Raw genomic sequence first — 18,655 nt, forward strand, 5'->3', positions numbered from 1 at the left:
ACTGAATTGTTTATCGTTGATTAAGTAGCCTCTGGAATAAATGGCATGCTTATCTTTCAGAGTAAAAGAAAACATCTTCCATCAAATGCCATATTCCAGCGAACATAATATTTTTCTCAAAAACATTTATTTGTATAAAATCCCAGGTTTTTTTTATTGTATTGTCAAAATCTGGTTTTGTTAATCCCTTCTATCGGTTGAGGTACGGTTTGTATTAGAGGTTATTTGTGTAATGTGTAAAGTGCGAGCTTAAATCCCTGCCTTTACTGAAGAACAAGTAATTTCCCAAGTGTATGGTGGAAAACGTTCGTAGTGTGCAAGCATGCATTAACGTAAACTATCTCAATTTGTGTTGATGGTCAGGCTGGATGGATTAGCACGCGGACTGCTGCAGAGGAGTTGAGTGGATTGTGGTTTGTGGAGTGAAGAGAGTGGCTTCGACCCAGGGTCAAGATGTGGCTCATGAGTTGAATCATATTCAAGGGGGCCTAATATCGCTCCTCTTGTATTCATGAATGTTCCTCTGCAGTTTCTAATTGTAATTATGTGTCAAAGACAGACAAGGGGTAGAAGTTGTAGTGGAGGTCTGTGAAGCTGACGGGGTTCTCGCGGGCAGGTGGTGGAGCAGGGCTACAGCCGCGTCATGGTGCTGGAGGACGACATCCGGTTCGAGCCCTTCTTCCGGCAGAAGGTGGCGGGCCTGCTGGCGGAGCTGCGCGACCTGTCGCTGCGCTGGGACCTGGTGTGAGTATACGTCGTGTGACGCATGTCACCTTTATTTTTACAGAAATATACTGTAGGGAATTTTATTTTACTATAAATAGTTTAACGTCGTATGGTCTGACGCAAGAGGGAGCTCCAGATGACCAAGCGTTTAGGAAATACATTTTTTTTATCGTGGATTGGATAATAAACAAGTATTTTATTTTCGTGTAACTTCCAAGCAGTGGTTGACGCTGTAGCAAGAGTTCGGCATTGTAATGCGAGGGTCGCGGGTTCTAGTCCCCGTGCGGAAACTTGTATTTGTATTTCGCTTCTTTTCAATTCCTACAATACTTTTGTCACTAATGAACTGACATAATGCATAATGTATTGAATTAATTTATATATTCACAAAAATTTGTTTTTTCTATGCATACTTTAAAATGCAGCGTGCAAGGGGCCGACACAAATACTGCTTCCCCAGTTTGACGATGAATATCACCCCGGCACATGCAATTCATCAACTATGGTAATGAAAGTATCTATTTATATATGCTAAGTCCTCGTGTATGCTTTAATTACGATTCCTTCTTGGTAATTTATTTGCAATCTCAAATTTTCCATGATTATGCTCCTTTTAAAATAATGATGTCATGTGCTTTTTGTGAAAATATAAATGAATATAATACATTATGCGTTATTTGGTTGTGTTTGTGGCGTAAATATCGTACAAATTGAAAATAAGCCAAAGACAAAATAAGTTTCCATGCGGGCACTCGAACCCGCGACCCTCGCATTACGAATCCGAAATTTGCCGCTGTGCCAACCACTGCTTGGAAAATAAGATAACGTAAAATACTTATTTATTGACTGACCCGCCATAAAAAAAATTATTTCCTAAACGCTTAGTCATCTGGAGCTCCCTCTTGCGTCTTTTTCCTTTCTAGTCGAGCTCAAGCACTGTATATACTGTGCAGCCGACCTCCCCTTGTCAGTATCATTTGGCCACCGACTGGTTGCTCATGACTGAGATCGAACCAGCGACGCTCACCTCGTGAGTTCCGCTCTCCGAAGGCGAGGTTTAATAACAAGAGCAAACTTATCCTCTGCGGAAATTCGGGTAGACGTTCGTCCACAATCCTACGAGTGTTATAATTGCCCAATAAGCCAAAAATCGCGGTTACTGCTATAGCTTTAGACCTCCACGACGTTGTCACTAAGCAGAAATAAAAACCTCAGCGCAGGAACTAATTTGAACAGGAGTGAGATGAAGTAACGGAACACGACCGTAGGGTCGAGGTCCTGAGACGATCAGACAAGCAAACGCAAGGATTGGTGTTTTACTTCGCGCGCAGAGGCGTAAGGCTGGGTTCACAATTGAAAAAATAACAGTAACAGTAACAGTAGGTCGTGTGCATAGGATATGAACGCCATGTTTCCTAACCTAACGATTCACAATAGCAGAAAGTTGGTCGTGTGCATGGGAGCGAGGTCGTGCGCATAGGAGTGAAATGAATATATTTTATTTCGTTCGCGTACGCATGGCACAACAGCCAATGGGAGAAGAGCAGGGTGCTTTTTTGGCGGGACTAGAAATATGTTTATATTTACTAACCATATTGTGGTAAGAAAATGTCAAGATAATAATAGTATTATCGTTATTTTGAAAGTTAATATGTTTATTTACTAACACTGCTAACAGATGTCGCATCATTCGCGAAATTTCTTTGGCTGAAATTAACAGTAAGAGTTCAATTGTGAACCGATTACGCAGTTCGCACAGGTCGTGTGCACAGGTCGTGTGTCGTGTGCATGGCTTGCTATGCACTCGCTTAATTTTTTTAATTGTGAACCCAGCCTAAGGCGACGTTCCATCCCAATACCATAGCGGACAACGAGCCAGCTGATTAAAGATCCAAGTAGAATCGGGGAGAGTGTGGTTAGCATCGGACCCGCGACCCTCGCGTGACGTGTCAGTCATAGGTTTCCGAGGAACTAAACAGGGACTGGGGAGTGTTAATGAAACCCCGTAGTTGTGACAACCCGTGACCAGGCGGTAAGGCTTCGCGCGGCCAGCGAGAAGTGTGGTCACTCGGGCCGCAGCGAGTATACACATATATACACATTAGGGTGGTCCTTTTTTGTAGGGTTGCCCACCCCTCATTTTTTTTTCCTTTCCCTTTAAAATGACGATATACAAAATATCATTTGAATATTTTAACGTTAACCCGTGCCCTATCGCCATTGAATATGGCAATGTAGGGTTAAAAATTAAAACTCGCTAATAAATTAAAAATGCTGTTATATTTTTTTATTATTTTTCAATGAATATTTTTTTAGTGAAAAGAAATACAGATTTGGAATGTTTATAAAAAAACGTCTTAATTCAAACTTAAACAAATTTACGTCTTAATGATTTTTTTTTCTTGCATTCCAGGAATTTCTTCCTATAATCTTCGACACAGCCTGGGGGTGGGGGGTGGGGGGTGGAATAAATAAATTCGTAATTCTAGGTTCCCCACCCCTTTTTTTTCCCCCTTTTCCTTTAAATGACAATATACAAAATTCCTTTAGTAAATTTAAATTTAGCCCGTGCAACATCGGCCTTGAATATGGGAAAAAAAGGGTAATAAATTAAAGTTGCTAATATGTATAATTTTATTTTCAAAATAAAGTTTTTAAAATTATCATTTAGGTGCTTCATAAAATTATAATTCCAATTTAAACAAATTTTTTTTTAATGAAGTTTTTTTGCAATCAAGGAATTGCTTCCTGTGGTCTTCAACACTGTGAAAAAGTAATTGTCTTTGTTCTTCATTAGTTGTGAACAGTCCGTTAAAATCTTGTATTAATTTCACGCCCCTCTCTGCCGTGTCATTTTCTACTCTTAAATTACTAATTGCTTTTTGACTCTCTAAATTGTCATCGTCTGCGTCCCAAAAGTCTGGGCTATGATTCAAAAAGTTAGTGTTGATTTCTATTTTTTTCAGGAAATTTAAACGTTTTTGAGAAATGAAGTCTTCAATACTTTTATCTGAAACAAAAAGAAAAAAATCCCTAACCATTTTTATTATACTCTATAATAATAATATTTTATGTATATGCTATATAAAGATGGTTTTTGAGCTAAGCATGGTTAATAATGACAAGTTTCCGTTATGTTTACAATATTTTCATAATTTTCCATAAGCAAAAATAAATACAGAAATGATCTTACCTGTAAGGTGAAAAATATCGCTTGGAGAAACGGAATACTTTCTTTCTGTGTTGAGATTTTTCCGTTTTAAGTTTTCAACCATTTTTATTTTTGATGATACAGCAACATTTTTATCAAAAAGTGCTAAAATAGCCAATTCTTTTGATAAATACCATACGTGACAACAAAATTTCTTCAGTGCAGCAGATGAAATAACTTTATTTATGGTTTCTTATTTTTGTTCAATTGTTTTATAAATAGTAAGTCATTCAATGGCGCCTGTACAGCTAACGAACACTCCATCCAGGCTTTTAAATAAAGTTTCACTAAGAACACACATTATATTTCTTAAACTGTTAACTTCAGACACATTCAAGGCTAACTGACGACTGGAAAAAAAAATTTAAAGGAATACAAAGCTATCGCCATCCATCGGGCATGATGGAGAGCTCCTGGGGGTTTAATTTTGTAGTTCTGTTCCGGATCCTTTCCAATAAAAAGTATGCACAATTCAGTCAGTTCACGGTAATCATGTTTTAAATTTTGGTTTTGCAGCGCATCATACAAATAATTTGTGATGTTCGCATGTTCTTGTTCATCCAATATTTCTTTTAGGTAAGTTTGCCCCGTGATATAATTTTCGTGATCCAATGTATTCCATTGTTCTCTAATTTTTTTTAAATTCACTATATCTGGACTGCACAAAGTCTTTGAAAGCTCCTGTTCGAAGACACTCCGCAAAACTAGCTCGTACATGTCATCACATGTACGAACTAGTTTTGCGGAGTGTCTTCGAAAAAGGGATATTGCTCTAAATATATTACAACACCACTGAAACGTCCTGTATTAGACGCAGTAGTGTCGGAGCACAAAATTTGAACTTTTTCTTGCAATCCCCAGTCTCCCAGAACAGTTCAAACAGCTGAGCCCTGCTCTCTTCCTGAACTATAACTGGCAGCCTTTCTTGCTTTGGATCTCGCACATGCAATGCTGGAAGTAGCTAACCGTCCCAATGCACAGTTACAAACTTAGGCACATCCTCTTGAAATAGTTGTTTAATTTTCAGATAGTTATTTCTCCTAAACCTTTCTCTATATCTTTGTAGAGAAGTCCTATTGAGAACTATATCTGTTATGTTAAAGCCTAGTGCTTCAACTGCTGCTTCTAAAATGAATTATGCATTCCGTTGACCTATTTGGCAACGATCCAAGGCTGCCATTAACTTCGGTGTGAAAATGTATTTCCGACTGCGCATTACTTTATCCGGTTCATCGGAATTTTCTTCGGCGGGTCCTGTTATTTGGGTGGGACAAGGTAGGGACAAACTAGATGAAGGTATGTCGGATGAATCAGACTCTTCAGAACTACTTTCTGCGTCAAAGTGAAATTTAATATTACCCTCGCGGTGTGCATGTTCTTTGGCCTTCCTTTCATCAAATTTAATGGCTCTCTCGATTGACCCTTCCTCCCGTTTTGTCGTCTTCTTGTCAATCCCGGCAAGACACCCTTTCCGTCCAGGTTGTCTTTGGAGCTGCAAAAATATTTTATCTTCTTCTATTTTAATTAACTCCAAAGCATTTGCATGCGCGATATCAAATAAAATATTACATCTAATACGAATTCATTCTCACGCTCACGCTGCGTTTCCGATGACCGTTGAGAACTCCTTTGTAGGTTACGCCAATGAGAATGTAATTTAATGAGTTTTTTTCTGGCAATGTTGCAGTGATCTCGTAGGGATCCTTGCCTTCTCCCAAAAAATTAAACACTCCCTTATGACTAAATTAGCAATTTCAGCAAGAGACAACTTCACTTCCCGTAAATTATAAAATAAAACTGAAAGTACTTGCTTGTTTTAGGGTAGCTTGCAACCACGAATATCGGCACTTCTCAAATTGAAACACATACTTGCTTCATAGCGGGGACTTGTAACACGCACAACAGCTCGAGATCTGAGAAGTGCGGGAGGACCTAGGTTCGGACATGTCGAGGCTTGCACGGACACGCCTGCGCGTGTCGCGGCTCGCGCCGGGAAGCGCTTCGTCCTCCCAACTTCAGGCTCGATGCGGCACGGGTTCCCGACCTCTCATCCTAATGAGTGAGGGCTCTTTTTTATCTTTTAACAAAAGGAAAAAAAAATGGAGGGTGAGCGATTAGAAATTAAGACTTTGAAAAATAGGGACCACCCTAATACACAAATATATCACACATAGATAAAATAAAATTAAAATGCTTCCTTAGTTCGGCATCCGGGTGTACTGCAAAGGTCGTCACAATTTGTAGAGGATTTTGTTTCTTCTTTTTGTTTCTTAATATTTTATGGTGTCATTGAACTGTTTGGTTATCAGTCTCTTCCATATCAGAGTTCAATTATTTACGTGTGGTTTCCTGTCTGGCTTCTCCCTTATAAATTTACTCATGAGTATTCTATCACTGGCTAACAGACGGTTCGATTACATCCACGTGAGAAGAACCGTCAAGAAACTCACATTTTATTGCGGCGGGGGTTCTTCTCGGGTCTTGAATCATAGGCGTGCGCACGGTAGGTGCCACAGGTGCCTTGGCACCACCATTAGGGTTAACGTTATTTTGTTTTTTACAAGCAGAAATAATACATACTTACAAAAATCCGTATTATTTCCACAAAAAAAAAATATGTTTTCCAATCGTGTCGAGTTACAGATATGTGCTCATAACACTATCAGTATATCAATTATCAATCGAACCAACTTTACACACGGAAACAAGACAGTTGAATTACTTGTGTTGTACACGCGGGCCGCGGCTACGAAACTTCTGAAATGTAAATACTTCTCCTAGTTCTCCTCGAATTACATAGAATGCGCGCTCGGTGTCCACTGTTCACTCCACTCGGCAGGCGCACGGAATAAAAGCCGCCGTCCGCCAGGGTTTATTTAAAAAAAGAGAGAGTTTAGTTAGTTAAAAGGATAGGCTTACTCGATGACTTATATGCAGTCGCCGACAAAACATTTTTGTTGTATTCCAAAAACTAAAACTTTTGCCCACTCTTATTTGTGTATTTTTATTATTTTAATATTTTACATATTTAAGGTATGTTACAAAAACTCCCTTGATTTTTTTATTTTAAAACTTAACATTTGAGAATGTTTTTTCTAGCATTTATTTGGCGTCTTCAGAAAACATGTAAGGGAAACAATTTTGTGAAATTTACTTTATGGCTCAACAAAGCTTAAAACTGTAAATAGTTTAGTAGTTTTCTTGGCGTATATAACGTTCAAAGCCATAATTTGTCATAAAAAATGTTAAAATTTTTACATCTGTGTATTTAATGTTTTTGTTCGGAAACACCTTAAATAGCACCGTTTTACGCTTTAAAATCAAAATTTTCCCGGGGGAGGACCCCCGGAGCCCCCCGCTTCAGGCTCGGGGTCCGTGAATGACAGGGCTGTTGTGTAATCTGGCACCACCAATACTGAAGTCCTGCGCACGCCTATGGTCTTGATTCATTATCTTCTGCGGTTCATCATTTACTAGCGTTGATTCCTTTAGCTCGTAGTTAGGCAGACTTCCCTTCTTGCTTAGTAATTTAGGTTCCAAGCATATCTTGTTTTCTTCTAATGGTCGGATGATGTTCTATATCGCGCTGTTACGTGCGGTGAACGCCTATGGGAACCGGGTGGCTGTGCTTCGACCGTCGCCGCGTCGCCAGGAGTCGGTCTTTGCCAAGTCCAAATCGCCAAGCCTTGCCGGGATCCGCCGTGGTTTACGACCTCAAGGTCTGAAGTCAAAACACTGTGAAGGTGTGTCAGGACGCGTATTAGAGTTTGTCCCTATGTATAAAAAGTGGCTCCTCGGTATACCTATGACGCGTCATGCGTGGGTCGCTAGTTCGATTCTAACCGCACTCTCTTTGTCTGCTATAATATTGAGATGTAAAGACGCCGTAATATTGTCGCGTTCGTTGTGATAATCTATAGTGACCTCGCCACTATGGCCGAGTCCCGTTACTCCTGTTCAGATTAGTTTTTATTTGTGACTAATGTTGACGACGTGGAGGTCGTAGCCGAAATTTTTGATTTATCAGTCATTAAAAAAATCTTTTAAACTATAGGTAGCACTCGGAGAGCTGTGAAATAATATTTGTACTTAAATTTCCACAGTGAAAAAGCTTGTTATTGTTATTAACCCTGCACAGTGGAGAATTGATTTATCATCACGTCATTTACCACTTGTTAACGTACAACTTATGTATTGTATAAGTGTTGAATTGTGATAATTTTTTTGGGATTTTGCACGCCATACGATTTTGTACATTAAAAATATTTTTTTACTGCAAAAACCTTTTTTATCTTTAGTTTTTTTAAAAGGGCAATATGCTAATACTTTTTGTTTCAATCTTAGCCACGTGTGCAGAAAAGCGTGTAAGTACAAATATACATATTACGTATTAATAAAATGCCTTACCACCGCAGCGGTACAGGGAAAGGTTTATTTTCGTTACATACTTATTTTTTTACCTCGCCTTAGTATGAAGCTAATTTCCCCTCGAGTATTTTTCCTGCGATGCACGTTGTTAATTAAATTCCGCTGCTTGGTGTTTTTAATATCCGTCGAGAGGACTGCTCCGGCAACCTCGCAGCATTTTAAATTACCGCTCCCCCCCCCCCTCCCCCGGCTCTTCGAAACTGGTGATTCAGTGCGGAGAAGTGGGTGGTATCGCACTTTCGCGCGCCCCTTCACCGCTGAATGCGCACTAAGTAGTCCGGACGCCTGGTCGAGAGGTTAGTTCAATTCCGGGTCGGTACAAGATTCGACCTGCGTACTTGAGGAATCAATCTTGTGCCGAGATAGGGTTTTGCACGTTAAAAACTTTTAGACGTCATTCAGCCATTTTTATAAATTTTTTTATTTGTACATATGATGACTTTCAGACAGTACCGCATTGTTTGGCTGTAAACGTAAACTCGCGAAGAATTTAATGTATGGTTGTGTTTCAATAGCACTCGTAGAAATTAGATAAAACTATAGTTTTGATGATTTTTCGAGACGTCAGAAATGCGTTTAAATTATCTCTTAACAGGTTATTATTTTTCATAATTTCTAACTCCCCATTAAACAGAGAGGTATTCCGTACCACCCAAAATCCTGTGATCATCCGCCCTTCGCAAGATTGCAAGCTGGATCCGGCACTCTGCTCCGCCCTCGGCCGAGCTGCCACTCACGTGACCGCCATCTCGGGGGTCCATTAGCGGCGGGCGCCCGACGGATCGGCGCGCGTCACACGCTTGTCTGTCTGAAAAATTACCACCGCGGCGCGTCCTGGTCCTTTGAGGGGGGGGGGGTGTCTCCCTCTCTGTCTTTAGCTCTCTTTATCCGTGACCCTTCTTCCCACGCCATCCGGGGGTCCTTCTCCGTCTGATCGGCAGACGAATCGTTCGAACGCCCGCTCGGATAACAAATCGGAAGTGAATTTTCCCCAGGGAGATTAATGGAACCCGCAACTTCGTACTGGAGAGGCTTCCCCAGGGCTTGGGAAAGTTTCTAGCCCTTGGGTACTGTTTCAATCATCTGATGTAAAAATATAACTTTTCTTTATAAAACAAAAGAACGTCTGAAAACAACAGTAGCATTAGATCCAGCTCAGCCCAGAGAGGCAGCAAGTAGCTGCTCTCTGCCCCAAACGCTGTGAACATTATTTATTCGCAGTGCTTACAAACTATTTATGTTTCATTAAAGCAACAAAATTGACTTACATTTAAGAGACACACAATCAGGGCCTGTAGAACTAATAGTCCATGTAGTGTGTGCAGACGATTTTAAGTTGTGTGAGAGATAACAAAACACATGTATAATGTCCTTGCCTAACTAATGTGGCTTACAGATTACCTTTGGACGAGCTTGATAAGGTATATAAAATCTTGTGATTTTTATGTAAAAAAAAAATATTATTTTCTAGATTTGTGTTAAATTTAATAAGTAGCATAAAAACTGCCATATTCATCAAAGTTTGCGCCTTTATTCGTAAATAACATCAATTTGTGTTTTACGTACTTTTATATTTTAAACAAATGTTAAAGTTGTACTGTAGTAATTCATTCTTTCATCCTTAGTTCCAAGTATGTAGACGGTGGATTATAAAGTCTAAATTTTAGTGTATGGTCGTGATTTGTTCAAAATATGTTTACCGTTTATCGTGTGCATATTTATAATTGGTTACAGTTGATTTAGAGTTACCGGTGTGAAATGACATCTTTCATTCACATTAACTATATATATATATAGAGAGAGAGAGAGTATTTGTTGCGGTCTCGCCCCAAGGAGCTGGAGGTTGTGAAGGAACTTAGCGCGTGTGGCTGCGGCGCAGGTACCTGGGCAGGAAGCGGCTGCAGGAGTCGGACGAGCCCTGGGTGGAGGGCTCGCGCTACCTGGTGTGGGCGGGCTACTCCTACTGGACGCTGGGCTACTTGCTGTCGCACAGCGGCGCCCGCAAGCTGCTGGCCGCCGAGCCGCTCGACCACCTGGTGCCCGTGGACGAGTACCTGCCCATCATGTTCGACAAGCACCCGCAGTGAGTCCAGGCCTGCCAGGGGTCGGGGAGACTCATTGTCTTGCCACTTCGCCACCTTGTTCTGTGAGGCTTATTTACCGGAGGGCAGTTGTGCTCAGTGCCGGTCATGTGGGAGGGGCGATAAAACTGGAGATATAACAAAAATATAATCTATCAAACCCCACCTGGCCCTTGAAGTTGGTTTTCTTTTGTTACTGTACGATTACTTTTCAAGACATCAAAACTATGTTAAGAAAGACTATTTATTGGGCAAAAACCTATTAGTAGTATATAATAGCCGGTCCTGAAACTGGCTTCTGGCTGTGGTGCTTGGTGCCGAGCCACATCTCTGATGTCACGCCTATCTGTGACGTCACGGCGGCCATCTTGGATGAGTGTAACGGGACACAGCGTAACGGGACATAGCGTAACGTGACATAACGTAACGGGACAAGTAGATCACGGCAGCCATCTTGGATCCGCCATTTTGGATTACGTCATTTTGTTTTCTAGAAAATTCCGGCATTGTGTTGTCCGCCATATTGGATGATGACGTCACCGTTGCAATTTCCGTTACGGCCGCCATCTTTAACTTTTTTATTTATTATCCGATTTTAATAAAAAAAAATTTAAAAAATTATAAAAAAATTTAAATAATATAAATTTCATAAAATATTTATAAAAAACATACTTTTTAGACACGGAGTTCGGAGTCCTCGGTTCTAACCCGACGAGGTCAAAAAAAATGGCTACCGATCCTTCCCTCACAGTGGACGCAGGCAGACTGACCCCCACCACTTATGTCAAAGTATACATATCTTCACTTAGTATGACGTCATGTCCTCCATCTTGAAATTTGGACGCCATCTTGAAAATCTTTATTTATTATCCGATTTTAATGAAAAAAATTCCAAAATTCATCAAAAAATTATTGTATTTGAATTCTGTTTGATTATATCGATGTACGTCCTTGGTTCGATTCCCGGCGAGAGTAAACGGTCGATCCTTCCTCCATGAAAGCTACCTAGACTGATCTACCACCACCAGTACCAAGGTATATATCATCAACTGGTATGGCATCATGTCCGCCATCTTGTCTTCATCCGCTGGAGACCACCATCTTGTTTTCGTCTGCTAGAGTGTGCCGATAACATGTAGTATAATTATCTGGTCACCATACCTTTGTCCTCAACTGTTGACATTGAACCTTGACCTTGAACTTTGACCTTGATCTTGAACTTTGACTTTGACCTTGAAATTTGACCTTGACCTTGAAATTTGACCTTGACCTTGAAATTTGTCCGTGACATTGAAATTTGACTTTGTCCTTGAAATTTGACTTTGTCCTTGTCGACCATCATGGATCCGACATTTTATGTTCAGTACATGCTACCAGGAGCTACCACCTGCCAGAGTACTCCATCTTGTGTGTGTACTTGTATTATGGAGTACATTTCCATCTGGATAATTTTATTCTAACCCACTACAGTGCAGTAATCATTTATTACCGAGGTGCCCCCGCCATCTTGAAATTCGACCACCATCTTGAAATCATGTAATAATGTAGCTAGAAAAGCGGGAAATAATCCAAAATTCATTAAATAAATCACTCATTAACTTACATATTGATTCGATTCGCTCCAGTCCTTGGTTCGATCCCTGAATGATGCAAAACATTTAATTTTATATAAAAAATAATAATTTCAATAAACCATGTTCAAAATTCTTAAAGAGTCTTTAAATCCTCTACTGCCATCATCCTATCAGACATCAAGACCACCATATTGGAAATTCATAATTGTAATGCTAGAGATTCGTGAAAAAGTTCAAAATTCATTAAATAAATTTGTAATCTATATACTGATTGATTAAAACGACTAAGGTCCTTGGTTCGATCCCTGGCCGATACAAATCATCTTTAATTTTAAAAAAGTACCAGAAAAGTGTAAGGTTCGAGAAATAAAACACCTCAAAGTCTTTTACAAACATAATATTTATTACACAATTTCTATCCTACTACAGAATCACTTGCGAAAGCCAGCAATCTTATAAACATTTAGCCCTGCATAGACTTGCATCGACTACTTCTTAGCTCCAAATGGCTCCAAATGCTCCAAACGGCCTTCAAAAGGCTCCAAATGCTCCAATAACCACCAAATGCTTAACACAGCTCCAAATGGCTCCAAATGCTCCAAACGGCCTCCAAATGCTTGACAGCTCCAAATGGCTCCAAATGCTCCAAACAGCTCCAAATGCTCCTAATGTCTCCAAATTGCTCCAAATGCTCCAAATGTCTCCAAATGCTCCAAACGGCTCCAAATGCTCCAAATGTCTCCAAAAGGCTCCAAATGCTTCAAAAGGCTCCAATTGCTCCAAATGGCTCCAAATGCTCCAAACGGCTCCAAATGTCTCCAAATGCTCCAAATTGCTCCAAATGCTCCAAACAGCTCCAAATGCTCCAAATGGCTCCAAATGCTTGACAGCTCCAAATGCTCCAAATGGCTCCAAATGCTCCAAATGGCTCCAACAGCTCCAAAAGGCTCCAAATGCTTCAAAAGGCTCCAATTGTTCCAAGAGTTCCATCTTCAATTGATTCCAACTGATTCCAATTACTTTTCTTATCGAACTTGGCATGGTTACTAACATGTCTTTATTAGTATACATTTTGACTGGCAGTGATAACGTATTTTGCACCTTTAAGTTATAAGTTTTATTTAGAAATCAGATTTCGATAAATGGTAGATACCATTTGGAAAGAAAATATATTAATTTATCTTCAAGTTTATACACATACATTTAATTTAAGCCATTATTGTATGTAGCCAGCTTCCCTCAGTTCTTTGAGTATGAAGGATATTTCTTTAATGTTCGAATAGTTTCCTGCACAAAGCGATCCATGTAGTAGTCGTAGCCTGTCAACCAATATGTTAGGATCTTCCCATGAGGTATAATCAAACTCTTCTGCTGCGTTCATCATCCTTGCATGTTTATAATAAATATTATTATCTCTGGTGTCTTTCGTTTTAACACCAACCTCAAGGTCACTTTCGTCATCGTGCTAGTGATTATCACAAGCTTGATCAGGATAATTTATTTTATTACGACGTTTCCATCGTTTTGGTCTCAAACCACCATCACAGTCTTCGCTCTTGCATGCTTTTGGTGCTTCAGCACAGTACTCAATCATGTCAGCCTTAGTTGTGTCAGCACAGTCTTCGTTCACGCCAGCTTCTGATGTGTCACCACAGTCTTCAATCATGTCAGCACCACAAACTTGATCAGGATAATTTATTTTATTACGTCGTTTCCATCGTTTTGGTCTCAGACCGCCATCACAGTCTTCGATCTTGCCTGCTTTAGGTGCTTCAGTACAGTTCTCAATCATGTCAGCCTTAGATGTGTCAGCACAGTCTTCGTTCACGCCAGCTTCTGATGTGTCACCACAGTCTTCAATCATGTCAGCACCACAAACTTGATCAGGATAATTTATTTTATTACGTCGTTTCCATCGTTTTGGTCTCAGACCGCCATCACAGTCTTCGATCTTGCCTGCTTTAGGTGCTTCAGTACAGTACTCAATCATGTCAGCCTCAGATGTGTCACCACAATCTTCAATCATGCACGCTTCAGATGATTTATCAAAGTCTTCGACCTTGTAAGCTTCAGATGGTTCTCCATCTTTCTCATTTTCATGGAGACGACTAGATATTGGAGTAAATATATTTTCATTTCTAATGTGGTTACAACTTCCTTCGTTTGTTTTAAATTTTAAATTATTAACTTGATCTAGATCAGTAATTTTAGCATTAGCTTTTTCGCCTTCGTTCCTCTTCCGCGATGTTGTAGCCCAGTCTTCGTTATCTTTATTCATCTTAAGTGTACAGGTCTTGTAATGTCTATCCAAGTAATATCTTCTACCAAAGGATTTCTTACACTGACTGCAATGAAATGGTTTTTGACAAGGACCCAAATTACACTCGCTTCTCTCATGTCGTTTAGCATTCTTTCTCAAGGTAAACACCTTGCTACAGTATCTACAGTGATGACGTTTCGATACAGCGTCAGATCCTAAATCGGAATTCATATTAGTTACCGAGACTAATGCCAGATGCAAACTAAGAGTTTTAAATTAGATATATTACTTAAATAGAATTTTTTAATTATTTCATCAGCGAGAATTAATTTATCTCATTCAAAGGTACTTTTTGCAAGTAGTTCTGCTTTTCAACAACAGATGTCGCCACATGTTACTTGCAGGTAAATAATATTTAGTTCTTTTATGCGGGATGCGGGATGCTCACTAACGATCGAAATAGAACGATGGCTTCGATAGACTCCAAGGAGAAGGAAGTTCGTCCATCCTGTTAGTGCTTCTTAGATTTCTCAGAAATTATTTTACTGAGTAATGATAATTTTTTTTTTAATTTCCGCCTGATAAAAATATTACAAGTAATGATTGAGTAGCAGAAGTTCACTAATTATATGCAACCTTGAATAAAAAATGTCATGTATCATTAAGTAAAACAATCCATGCAGAGATAAATTCCTCATCAGTAACCAGAAGCACTCGGAGAAAACCATCAGATGTCTAGTCAGGATTAATCAGAAGCACCCAGTGAAAACCATCAAAATATTGTCAAGAATAATCAGGAGCACACGGAGAAATCCATCAAAATATTGTCAAGAATAATCAGGAGCACACGGAGAAATCCACCAGAATACTGTCAAGAATAAACGGGAGCACACGGAGAAAACCGTCATAATATTGACAAGAATAATCGGAAGCACACGGAGAAAACCGCCACAAGTTTTCTTTGATATCATCAAATTTCAGGAAAAAATAATAATAAAAAATAAAAATAAATTAATAAAAAATTCAAAAAAATAAAATAAAAAATACATAAAATTCTGGCTTGTACTAGAACTATATCTTTGCTCAACAATGAGAAGTTCACAAGCTAGCAGAATCTGTTTATGTATTTTTTATTTTATTTTTTTGAATTTTTTATTAATTTATTTTTATTTTTTATTATTATTTTTTCCTGAAATTTTATGATATCAAAGAAAACTTGTGGCGGTTTTCTCCGTGTGCTTCCGATTATTCTTGTCAATATTATGACGGTTTTCTCCGTGTGCTCCCGTTTATTCTTGACAGTATTCTGGTGGATTTCTCCGTGTGCTCCTGATTATTCTTGACAATATTTTGATGGATTTCTCCGTGTGCTCCTGATTATTCTTGACAATATTTTGATGGTTTTCACTGGGTGCTTCTGATTAATCCTGACTAGACATCTGATGGTTTTCTCCGAGTGCTTCTGGTTACTGATGAGGAATTTATCTCTGCATGAAGGATTTTTTTACTTAATGATACATGACATTTTTTATTCAAGGTTGTATATAATTAGTGAACTTCTGCTACTCAATCATTACTTGTAATATTTTTATCAGGCGGAAATTAAAAAAAAAAATTATCATTACTCAGTAAAATAATTTCTGAGAAATCTAAGAAGCACTAACAGGATGGACGAACTTCCTTCTCCTTGGAGTCTATCGAAGCCATCGTTCTATTTCGATCGTTAGTGAGCATCCCGCATCCCGCATAAAAGAACTAAATATTATTTACCTGCAAGTAACATGTGGCGACATCTGTTGTTGAAAAGCAGAACTACTTGCAAAAAGTACCTTTGAATGAGATAAATTAATTCTCGCTGATGAAATAATTAAAAAATTCTATTTAAGTAATATATCTAATTTAAAACTCTTAGTTTGCATCTGGCATTAGTCTCGGTAACTAATATGAATTCCGATTTAGGATCTGACGCTGTATCGAAACGTCATCACTGTAGATACTGTAGCAAGGTGTTTACCTTGAGAAAGAATGCTAAACGACATGAGAGAAGCGAGTGTAATTTGGGTCCTTGTCAAAAACCATTTCATTGCAGTCAGTGTCAGAAATCCTTTGGTAGAAGATATTACTTGGATAGACATTACAAGACCTGTACACTTAAGATGAATAAAGATAACGAAGACTGGGCTACAACATCGCGGAAGAGGAACGAAGGCGAAAAAGCTAATGCTAAAATTACTGATCTAGATCAAGATAATAATTTAAAATTTAAAACAAACGAAGGAAGTTGTAACCACATTAGAAATGAAAATATATTTACTCCAATATCTAGTCGTCTCCATGAAAATGAGAAAGATGGAGAACCATCTGAAGCTTACAAGGTCGAAGACTTTGATGAATCATCTGAAGCGTGCATGATTGAAGATTGTGGTGACACATCTGAGGCTGACATGATTGAGTACTGTACTGAAGCACCTAAAGCAGGCAAGATCGAAGACTGTGATGGCGGTCTGAGACCAAAACGATGGAAACGACGTAATAAAATAAATTATCCTGATCAAGTTTGTGGTGCTGACATGATTGAAGACTGTGGTGACACATCAGAAGCTGGCGTGAACGAAGACTGTGCTGACACATCTAAGGCTGACATGATTGAGAACTGTACTGAAGTACCTAAAGCAGGCAAGATCGAAGACTGTGATGGCGGTCTGAGACCAAAACGATGGAAACGACGTAATAAAATAAATTATCCTGATCAAGTTTGTGGTGCTGACATGATTGAAGACTGTGGTGACACATCAGAAGCTGGCGTGAACGAAGACTGTGCTGACACAACTAAGGCTGACATGATTGAGTACTGTGCTGAAGCACCAAAAGCATGCAAGAGCGAAGACTGTGATGGTGGTTTGAGACCAAAACGATGGAAACGTCGTAATAAAATAAATTATCCTGATCAAGCTTGTGATAATCACTGGCACGATGACGAAAGTGACCTTGAGGTTGGTGTTAAAACGAAAGACACCAGAGATAATAATATTTATTATAAACATGCAAGGATGATGAACGCAGCAGAAGAGTTTGATTATACCTCATGGGAAGATCCTAACATATTGGTTGACAGGCTACGACTACTACATGGATCGCTTTGTGCAGGAAACTATTCGAACATTAAAGAAATATCCTTCATACTCAAAGAACTGAGGGAAGCTGGCTACATACAATAATGGCTTAAATTAAATGTATGTGTATAAACTTGAAGATAAATTAATATATTTTCTTTCCAAATGGTATCTACCATTTATCGAAATCTGATTTCTAAATAAAACTTATAACTTAAAGGTGCAAAATACGTTACCACTGCCAGTCAAAATGTATACTAATAAAGACATGTTAGTAACCATGCCAAGTTCGATAAGAAAAGTAATTGCAATCAGTTGGAATCAATTGAAGATGGAACTCTTGGAACAATTGGAGCCTTTTGAAGCATTTGGAGCCTTTTGGAGCTGTTGGAGCCATTTGGAGCATTTGGAGCCATTTGGAGCATTTGGAGCTGTCAAGCATTTGGAGCCATTTGGAGCATTTGGAGCCGTTTGGAGCATTTGGAGCAATTTGGAGCATTTGGAGACATTTGGAGCCGTTTGGAGCATTTGGAGCATTTGGAGCCGTTTGGAGCATTTGGAGCCATTTGGAGCAATTGGAGCCTTTTGAAGCATTTGGAGCCTTTTGGAGACATTTGGAGCATTTGGAGCCGTTTGGAGCATTTGGAGACATTTGGAGCATTTGGAGCCATTTGGAGCTGTCAAGCATTTGGAGGCCGTTTGGAGCATTTGGAGCCATTTGGAGCTGTGTTAAGCATTTGGTGGTTATTGGAGCATTTGGAGCCTTTTGAAGGCCGTTTGGAGCATTTGGAGCCATTTGGAGCTAAGAAGTAGTCGATGCAAGTCTATGCAGGGCTAAATGTTTATAAGATTGCTGGCTTTCGCAAGTGATTCTGTAGTAGGATAGAAATTGTGTAATAAATATTATGTTTGTAAAAGACTTTGAGGTGTTTTATTTCTCGAACCTTACACTTTTCTGGTACTTTTTTAAAATTAAAGATGATTTGTATCGGCCAGGGATCGAACCAAGGACCTTAGTCGTTTTAATCAATCAGTATATAGATTACAAATTTATTTAATGAATTTTGAACTTTTTCACGAATCTCTAGCATTACAATTATGAATTTCCAATATGGTGGTCTTGATGTCTGATAGGATGATGGCAGTAGAGGATTTAAAGACTCTTTAAGAATTTTGAACATGGTTTATTGAAATTATTATTTTTTATATAAAATTAAATGTTTTGCATCATTCAGGGATCGAACCAAGGACTGGAGCGAATC

At 39.1% G+C, this 18,655-nt stretch overlaps 1 protein-coding gene across 1 annotated transcript in view; it reads left to right on the plus strand.

Annotated features, from left to right (window-relative positions):
* LOC134546181 (glycosyltransferase 25 family member-like) overlaps positions 1-18,655 on the plus strand; it is a 344,576-nt gene that overhangs the window by 314,689 nt on the left and 11,232 nt on the right. The window contains exons 3-4 of the mRNA XM_063388767.1: positions 617-744; positions 10,245-10,448. Of these exons, the coding sequence (XP_063244837.1) occupies positions 617-744; positions 10,245-10,448 (332 nt within the window). The remainder of the gene's footprint in view (positions 1-616; positions 745-10,244; positions 10,449-18,655) is intronic.

This window comes from Bacillus rossius, chromosome 1 (assembly GCF_032445375.1).
Source record: "Bacillus rossius redtenbacheri isolate Brsri chromosome 1, Brsri_v3, whole genome shotgun sequence".
NCBI classification, from domain to species: Eukaryota; Metazoa; Arthropoda; class Insecta; order Phasmatodea; family Bacillidae; genus Bacillus; species Bacillus rossius.